General features: G+C 41.7%; 1 protein-coding gene across 24 annotated transcripts in view; it reads left to right on the top strand.

The window, feature by feature from the left end:
- pleca (plectin a) overlaps nt 1–9,663 on the top strand; it is a 103,435-nt gene that overhangs the window by 51,597 nt on the left and 42,175 nt on the right. For 4 of the 24 annotated variants that reach the window (XM_032535369.1, XM_032535365.1, XM_032535363.1 and 1 more), the window contains exon 1: nt 8,794–9,044. The exons of 14 other annotated variants lie outside the window; for them this stretch is intronic. In XM_032535369.1, coding sequence (XP_032391260.1) covers nt 8,894–9,044 — 151 coding nt within the window. In that variant the 5' untranslated portion in view covers nt 8,794–8,893. Of the gene's footprint in view, nt 1–2,306; nt 2,544–4,464; nt 4,716–8,793; nt 9,045–9,663 lie in introns of those variants that run through there. 6 more of the 24 variants (XM_032535383.1, XM_032535381.1, XM_032535379.1 and 3 more) reach the window with 2 other exon arrangements.

The following is a 9,663-nucleotide window of genomic DNA, read 5'->3' as shown; positions in this document are numbered from 1 at the left end:
GTGTGTGTGTGTGTGTGTGTGTGTGTGTGTGTGTGTGTTCTAAAATGTAGTTAGTTAATTTGGTTTAGTGATGCTGATATATACACACATACAGTTTAGTTCAAGGAAATTGGGGTCTACTAGAGCAACTTCTAGTTAGGCTAGTTAATGTTTAAGTTGGTAGGTATTTGGTAGATGTTAATGGATTGTTTAGAATTAAATACATTAATAAATTAGAATATATTTTAACGTATTAATAGCTTCAGATTTCACTTTCTATACTGTACATACATGTGGATATTGTTGATATTAAGTTGTGTTTGACTGATGCCTAATGGAGTTCATTCTGCCACCTGCTGGGGGGAAAATTGATTTGCTTTAAATACCATACTGCTTATGTATCTTGCACACTATTTACATGCAGACCATCCAGTCATGTTCTCTTCATCTTACAGAACAGTCAGCATTTCTCAGATTTCCTATATACGTATTTTTGACTCACACAGATTGGTGATGAGCAGTGCTTTTGCATAAGCCCCACATTTAAGTTCCAGGCTTTACCTTATTATGCAGCCATGCCTCAGAACTTTCCATTGTCAGGGGTGATATATGACTAAGCAGAAAGCCTGGGAAAAGTGAGTCCAGTTAAGCCACACTCAGCTTTTCCTGCCTGTGCCTCTGCAAGAAGGGTGAAGCAGCAGAAGCAGTCCAGATGGGAACATGTGGCAGTTGCCACCTTCCATCTGCCCTTTAGCGTTTTAGCCCAGCTTGCAATGAATGTAAACTCCAACATTTAAAAAGACCATACGGTACTAGAATGGAATAGCCGTGCAACACACAGAGTCACTAACCTGCTGTTTCGTAGTACTATACGTTGCATTTATTATGTAATTCAGTGACAAAAAGACATCAACAAGAAACCACTTGAACTGCGATGGAAATGAATTATACTAGAGACTTCATCGAGGCTCTGATTCAACACGGCCAAGGTAGGAAGTTTTTGTTCATGGAACAGTTCTGTCTTCTTACCAAAAGGTGTCAGCACATAAATACTTTATTGTGAGTCTGAGCTTGTGCCGAGGACCAAAGAGGCTGAAGCCGGTATGGGTGTGTCTCTCCCTGCCAGTGTGTCAGATAACTCAGGATAGCGTTGTGTTTGTGATTAAGTGACAGCACATTGTTTTAAGGGTTTGCTTTTTAGAAGACTTGCAACCTCTGTGTCTAGTTTATTCCGATCCCAGATTATTTAGACACTAAGAGTGAAACAGATTATAGTTCATAACTTGAGTTAGATACCACCCACGCTGATAGACTATGTTTGGGATCATGTTCCCCGGTGTTAGATCTAGGGCGTGTGTGCAGCAGGAGGGCCCCTGACGGGATGCTCCACGTCCCCCCCCCCCCCGTTCATAAGATTGTTCCGGGTGAATACTAGGGATCACAGTGAAGTACCAGGCCTGGGTGTTCTCAGAAATAATGCACAGCTGCATAGATTACATGCCGTTGAGATCAACAGACTGTACGTTGCCTTGAGTAGAGACGCAGCATTTTAGTTTTGCTTGTTATTGTAATTTATCGGGCTGAAACTAATGATTTTTTGGTTTAAATCATTTAGTCAATAAAATGTAAAACAAACTGAATTGAAATTAAGCCCGGAGATGAATTTTGTTTGTTTTGTTCGACTGACAGTCCAAAATAAAAAGATAATTATGCAAGACACATCTAATACTTCAGAAACTGCAACCAGGAAATGTTTGACAGTTCTATCATAAAGTTACTGCAACTGGTTAGTGCAAGGAATAGCACTTAATGTTAATGTTAATAGTTAGTAATCTTAACAGTTCAACACAAACCACAAGAAGAATAGTGGTCAAAATGAAACAATATAGCCTACATTTATACAAAGATACTACTGTATAGATGTGTGCTAATACAGCCAACATGTTAGATGTTGGTACAAATCCTCTATTATTATTTTCTTATTTTTTTATTTCTTATTTTAATTATTTATTATCAGTGAAATGTTTCAGACTCAGCTTTTCTTTTAGCTTTAAATCCATTGCTGTGGTAGTCATACAGTATGATCCATATCCTGGGGATATGGTGGCATATTTCAACTGTCTCCAACTCTTTAATGGATTACACAGGGAAGTCTTTGTTATAGTAGCTTTCTGGCAAAAAAACATGTTTTCCGCTCTTTGTCTAAAGCCTGTCGGAAAATGTGTCCCTGGGAGTTTCTGCAGCCCTACACATGGATTCCATCCATTGGCATTCGTCAGAAACCAGAAACCACCACGCATGAGATGCTGTTTCCACTAAAGAAAGCCTCACAAATTTAGTCAAACTCGCAACGCTGTCTAGTTTTCACTTCCCAGCTGTGCCTCTGCTTCTCTTTTCTTTTTTTTTTCAAGCTTTTTCAGCACGCCCCCCTTGAGTTTTCATCAGAACACAATGTCGTGAGGTCAGATTTGACTCCTTGGCAGTTCAGTATTTTCTCTAAAAGTTGTGAAGACGCTGAGCAAAGATGGACTTATGCTGCTGTTTCTGTCCAGGACCACCACACGGTAGGTTTTCTTTTTACAGGAACATTTCATTTTAAATGCTATATCAGTGCATTTGGGGGATGCTGAAACAGGAATAAACTACAGAGTTAAATGTCTTGCATGTCTCTGACATTCCTCTCATTGCTTACTTACCAATGCTCTTTGGGAAATATTTGTCATTAGCAATTGAGGTATTTTAACTGAAATCAAAAGACCTTTTTACTAAACAGACTGTATATTGATTTAAAGTTTGCCTTTATTGCCTTCATACGGGTATGCTAAGCATGTATCACAATATGGGAATGATTGAGCAAACACATACCATGTGAAGAGAGTGGGAGGGGGCTGGCTCCTCCCATGAAGGAGTGGTAGAATTAATTCATTCCAGACATCTGTACTGCTCCCTTGGTTTGATTCCCTTTGCTCGGTCTTCGCTGTATCTAATTGCCAATTTGAGCTGCCAGCTTCTAAGGCTTTGGGGATTTGGTTGACATTTTGAAAATAGAATCATACAGGGTTTTACCGAGAATTATCTGCCAACACTTCAGATGAAAATCACTCAGTTACAATCACCCTTTCTTATTTGTTGCGAGTGTACTTTAGCTTCAGTTCCCTACTGCTTTCTTTTTTGAATGTATTCTCTCAACTCTGTCATTTCTTCCCTTCAGTCTGTCACAAGCCTGTACACTAGAGGGCTATTCTGAATTCTCCTCTGTATACTATTTGACATTGGTCTCATGCCAAAGGCAGCCTGAGGTCTAACGTCTATTTCTGCTTGTTTTATGTAGCACGTGTGATTGTGACACTGGTCTTGGTGTTGGGTTACTGCATAACGGTCTGGCATCAGAAACTCTGGCAGAGTTGCCATTTCGCCCGCAGCGAGATGGTTTTGATGTGTCAACAGTGCTGTTACACTTAGTGTTATTAAAGAAGATCCATCCAGTGTTAAGGTTTTACAGTCCTTGCATAGCCCACTGGATTAACACTGAATACAAAAGGCATGTTGCTGAGATCCAGGTGAAATGCTCAGAGAGGAATTTAGGAATTTTGTCAGAAGGGGATTGTTATAGGATAAGCAGACATTTGCCCTCAAGATTCTTCAGTGTGTTAATAACAGGACCTTTCCAGAGGAAAAATGAAAAGCACTTTCTAAAATATGGGTTAAAAAAAAGTATGCTGTTAAAAAAAGTTTCTGGGAAACTTATAGGTCCTGGCTGTGCTGCCCAAGCATAAGAATGCAACTAGCATCTGCAGTAGGGAAACAGTGAATGAGAATGAATGGATTGCGAGTGGGTTATTCTGTGGAGGGGAAACATAAACTGGGGAGGCATGACTTCAGTATAAACATTTAGAAAAGGAGGAAAGGGTTGGCCTTGGATGATTTGTGACTCATGAAACATGATGGAAAATAACTGAAGGGGCTTTGGTGGGTTAAATAAAATCCTATGGCGTGAATGAGTTGGAAACTTTGACTACTGGCTCAAGGTGGATCACACTAGCGCTTAGTTTTGCTTCTTATCAAGGCTGACTGGAATGATTGTGTTGTGTGTGTGTGTGTGTGTGTGTCTGTCTGTGTGTGTGTGTGTGTGTCACACAAAACAGCCTCATATATTATTAACTCCTGCAGATAGGCTGCAGCGAGATAGTTCCTGCAGGGCAAAACCAGTGGAGTCCTTTGAGCCATGCAGGAGGACAAAACTTATTTTTAACTACTGCAAGGTTGCTTGCGCTGGGAGAATTACAGCTAATTTTGAAATAGGTACAACTTAAGATAACAAAGAGTGTGAAAAAGAGAACAAGAGGAATTGTTAGAGTAAAGTACAGGAAAAAAGAGGGAGGGAGGGAGGGAGATTGGGCACTTCAGCCAGTGGACTGAGTCACAGGGAAGAGAGGGAGGGAGGGGTGCTCTTTCGCTCTTCTCTCTCTCTCTCGTGAAAGTCACGGACAACTTGGCTGCACTGCTTGTTTTAAAGTCCGGGATGGCACCACCACACCCCTAGGCGCACACCCCCTCCACTCCCCTCACCTTTCACCCCCAGCCCTCCCTTCTTTCTTCAGAGCTTGGAACTCTCCACTTTGTACCAGGCCCGATGCCGGCAATCCCCCCTGGAAATGTGTTCCCAGCCCTTGTGGTTGTGGGTCACATAGTTACTTTAATCTTTGCCTGGCAGTGGAGAGTACAGAAGAAGCAAGGTAAGAAAAGCTAGAAATGTCATCGCTATGAGGCTTACTTCAGGAGAGATGACGGTGTCTTAAGAGAAAGGTAGATCAGGGGTTTTCTGTGCAAATAGTTTCTCGCCGGCTGTTCTCGTCCGTCGTCTCGGCTCTCTCCTGTCCTGTGTGTTTTTTTCTGTTGCACACTCCTCTCTGTTCCTCACTCCCCCCTCTTTTTTCCCCTCACACGTCTCGGTTTCCTGTGGTGTGGAGATGTTGCAGTTAACCCTGTAAATGCTGGCTGTAATGTGATGACGTCGGAGCTGGAGTTTTCTGGTTGACTTTTTTTTTTTTGTGCCTCGTCAGAGCTTTGATGTGCACACCTCGGCATCAGCTTTGCTTCTCTGCTGTTTTTTTCCCCTTGATTAGTGTCCTTTTAAAAATGCTTCATCATTTCATTCAAATTCTATGGCTTGAGTTGTGTTTGAGGTTAAGCCCTTGACTAGTCTAGAGTATCTTATCTTTATTTGTGGTTTCTCCTCTAGTCTCATTAGACTGGTTCAGTCGGTTTCTTCTTGGAATGCTGTCAGTGTAAAAAAGCGCTTCCTTTTCACATACCATTTGTATGCGTCCAGAGAATAATAATTACTCTTAGACCCACCCAATAGCCTGAAATTTTACCTGCAGGCATCTGTGGCTTTAAATGTCCCCAGCCACACCTCAGGCAGACCTGGTTCACTGTTGATGCAGCTTGGCACAATGGCGGCTGTCAAACACGCCTCTGCAGGCGACACACCCGCAGGCAAATTATAGGATGTCTGACTGACAGTGTGAGTCTGCAGGTGTAGATGAAGGGCAGTTGTTGTTGTTCCACCTCTGAAAGTAATAAGTGAGAAACCGGTTTGGCTAACAGACACTCACAATTCAGTAACTTTGGACAAAAATCTAAAACAATAAAGTCACATCTGAGCTCCTCTACCTGCATAGAGATGGCATTTTAAATGACTCAAGCATTAGACTGTTCGTACCAGTAGGATACACACTGTTTGTTTTGCTAAACTGAAGTTAGGCACTGTACTTTTCCCTCATTGCTCCCAGTGCTCTAGGTCAGATAGTAGTAAACAGTATAATCCTGTTCAAAGAAGTCAAGGAGGACACACCTTGAGTAGATAAGGGTAATGTGACCTACTTGAGTTTGTTGTGATAATAAGAGTATTTTTTCAGAGCAGTGGCAAGACATCAGAGGAAGAAACAGACCCGCAAACTTTTTCTTATGCCCATTAAGGCTTAATATGCATATCAGAAGAAAAGCAAAAAGTGAAAACACATTAAATACAAATGTATCCACCTCTCCATATATTCTGTATGATGTGTACAGCTAAAGCACTGATAAAAAAAAAGGTTTCCAGGAAGAGCAGTTTGGCTGGTAAATTGCTGGCAAACATTGCATTGCAAAACTGTGCTATCTCTGCCTTCTGTCAATATGCAGCCGATTTGCATTTGAAGAGATCTGCTTTCAGCTGTGTTTTTGCCGCAGTGCAGACAATGGGTTTGAACCCTGTGCATCAGCAACGGTCATATTCCTTCTTCCCAGCACTTTAATGATATATTTTCAACAGAGGAGGGAGGTTTCACGGTTAATTTCAGTCTGTGTGATTTGTATTGGACCTGTGATGTAAACAGTGGCCACACTTCCAAGTGTCACATGCTGAAGGTTAGGATGCAGCCGGTCCACTCGTGTAAGTTAGAACTACAGTTAGCACGAGCAACAAGGTGCCTTTGACACAGTGGGAAAGGGGAAAGTAGGTAAAGGGGATTTTTTACCCGGAGCCAGGTTTAAAAAAAGCTCACAGAGTGCCACAAATGGCGGCCGGCTAAAGGTAGTGAACTCGACACTGGGGACTGTATCCTGGTTACGGTCACAACAAACTGAAGCTGGAGGTCTGTGGCTTTCCTTCACAAGGCCACATGCTGATCCTCGGGACCTTTAAAAGAATCTGAGTTCTCTGGTGGTCGAATCCTTAAAACAAGGCTTTTGACCTCTTCTTCAAGTAATCTTCTTCTCTGTAATGTCGACCCTTGTTGTCTTCTTACATTTTTATTTATTTCACCTTTATTGTGTTTAGAAGATTTCCGTTAACGATTTTTTATGAGGCCCTCTGAAGACACAAAAGATTAAAGAAGCTCCATTCGATTCACAACACTCAATTTGTCTAATCCGTTTGGGAAGCCACTCCCAATCTGCACCTGTGTTCATGGCGGAGTAACTAGCCTGGCGGCTGCGTCTGCTGAACCACTTGCCGCATTGTAGGATTGAGTTTAGATTTTGGCTGGTGGTTAGAAGCTGTGACTCACTTCCCTGTCTCCTTTCACTGTGGCAGTAATAATAGACTTAGGGAGGAAGGATGGCCCGCTCTGCTTTAACTAAAAAAGTGAAAAAACATGGCGTTATTGAAGGACGCCATGTGTTGAAAGCCCTACACGTCCCTGCATGCCCTTCACAATAGCAAAGGGAACATAAAACACATTAGTGGTATTTGTGGCTTGTCACTCTGTCACCGTGTCCCCCCCCCAGTTATGGCAGCAGCTCGGCTCTGATCTGTGTTTATGTTTTAGGGGGTGAAGGGCCAGCAACCGTGTCTTCTCGACATGCGATAAAGTCTCAAACACTCTTTAAGTCAAACTGGCACCAGCCCCTGCAGACGTCTGAACACATGCATCCTCCATCAGTCCAAGTTTGACTTATTTTAAGATTAAGGACACTGTAGTAGTAAAATGTTAGTGTCTTTGATAGTTTGCTTTAATTTTATTTTAGTCATTTATTTATTGGTGTTTATTGATGTTTTCAAATGCTAAAGTCAGTTATCTTACTTTAAAACACAACATTTGAATGCTGTTCAATAGCGCTGTTGTGTGGTCCAGAGAATTAAGCCCATGAATGTATTAGTTATCATTTCCTTCTTTTATTATCACTGTCAGAGATGCAAACCTGTTTTACAAAACTGACAACATCCACAGCAGAATTCCAAATTGCATCAAAAGCTATAGCTTAAACTAATTACGTTTCATTATTTTCTACCAAATAGTTAGAGGCAAACCATGTAGACATTAAAAGAAAAGCACGTGTTCATATTGTATGCAGTTATGTGTAGCAGCCGAGTTCTTCACTCTTGCAAAATAATTCTATAAATAAACAGCCAAACAGCTAAGAAAAAATGCATATTTGCAATATTTTAAGCAGCCTATACTTACTCTCGTTTTGACTAGAAATGTACAGAGCCCCGTTCCTTTGAGCGGAGTTTATTCCAGATATGAGGAGCATAGAAACTGAAAGCTGCTTCACCCTGTTTAGTTCTGACTTTGGGGACGGAAAGTAGACCTGTTCAGTTAAAAAGCTTTAGTTACTGGTGATTTAGTTTACATTACAGTTTTATGGCGAGATTGCCTTTAGCGTGACATACAATGTGTATACTCTCACATGGTTTGTGCTGCCATAACTTGAAAATAAGCCAGTAAAGTAAGCTTGTGAATGTTTTCCCTTTCTTAATGTTACAAAGACAGGGAGAAAACAAGACTCCCATGTTGTAGTTATTTATGACCCACAGCTGTTGTACATGTGGGAGGGAACCATTTATTAACTTGCCTGAGGGTAAAAGTTGCTTATGTGAGCAGTCAAACCTGCACACTGTCCTTTAACACATAGTGAGACGCCAGAGAGGAGCATCTCTCACACTGTAATTATCATATTAAATGTGGCTTCCCAAAAGTTATTCTAGTTTCTGCTTTGCACTTAGGAGCCTGGTTGGTTATGTAATGTGGGGAGAGGCCCACACATCACACATGCTAAAATAGGGGCGCATCGTGTAGTCCAGAGCAGCATATACAACCCTCCGGTCTGTTTATTTCGGGATGTCTCTTCAGGCGCGCTTCAATGTCCCAAATCGTTACTCGTTACTGTACGCGCTACGCACTAAGGCGACAACAAAGAAGAATGGAGCAGCAGAGAGCTCCAGTTCATCTCACTAAACAGAACAAAAGTGGGCTGGGCTTGTGACAAAGTGTCTGCAATCTGACACGACACTGCTTTTTTTCTGTGGCTCGGGTAGAGGAGGGAGAAAAGTTTTGAGGGCTCGTTACGAGAAATACGCGAGTCAGGGGGCGTTTTCAGGAATGCCCAGCGCGCTGTTCGTTTACGCGCGGAACAAACACACACCAGGATGGCCGAAGTGGAGGATACGATGCGCGCTGCTGTGCCGTCCTGGTGCGGCGGGCTGGAGCACCAAATGCTTTATCGACGAACTAATTACATCCATGAAATGAGCTGCGGAGAAGTGGGGACTCATCTGTACAGCCGCATGTGCTGCGCAGGTAGGTCCGAGCGCTCGGCCGCCGTCTCCATCTCTGTCTCTCAGCGCTTTGTACTGTAATAGGAGGAGGTTCTGGTTGGGAGGGGCTGTTGGGGTGCTGATGGTGGTGATGATGTTAATTAACCTTTTTCATGCCTCCACCCACAAGACATGAAGACGGGTTTCCCAGTAAAGCTTTGTTTTTGTTGTTCTTTTTTTTCATTTTTATTATTGCTTTATGCAGTTTTATAAAAGTCGACTCAAAGATAACATGAGCATTATCAGTGATGACAGTATCTTGACAATCTCCCCTCCCACAGAGCAGATTATTAATAAGTACTGATTACTTATTAATCATTGAACTATAAAGAAAATTAAGCGTCAACAACAATAGTTTGTTGGACTAATTCGTTAAGCCAGCAATGATAATAAGCTAAAGACCATTGGGCTTTGGACCGTTTTCATATAAATATGCAACCTTTTCTGACGTTTGATAAACCAAATAATTAACAAGAAATAGGCATCACATCAATTATTAAATGTCATAATAAATTATTAATTGCAGCTTTTATAGGTACATTTTTATAAATTTTATATTGGTAAATTTGTATGTATGTGTGTTTCTTGTTGTGATATTGTTG

This window comes from Etheostoma spectabile, chromosome 14, assembly GCF_008692095.1.
Source record: "Etheostoma spectabile isolate EspeVRDwgs_2016 chromosome 14, UIUC_Espe_1.0, whole genome shotgun sequence".
In the NCBI taxonomy this organism is placed as follows: domain Eukaryota; kingdom Metazoa; phylum Chordata; class Actinopteri; order Perciformes; family Percidae; genus Etheostoma; species Etheostoma spectabile.
Note: the sequence above shows the minus strand (reverse complement) of the source record. Positions and strands in the feature narration are given on the sequence as shown.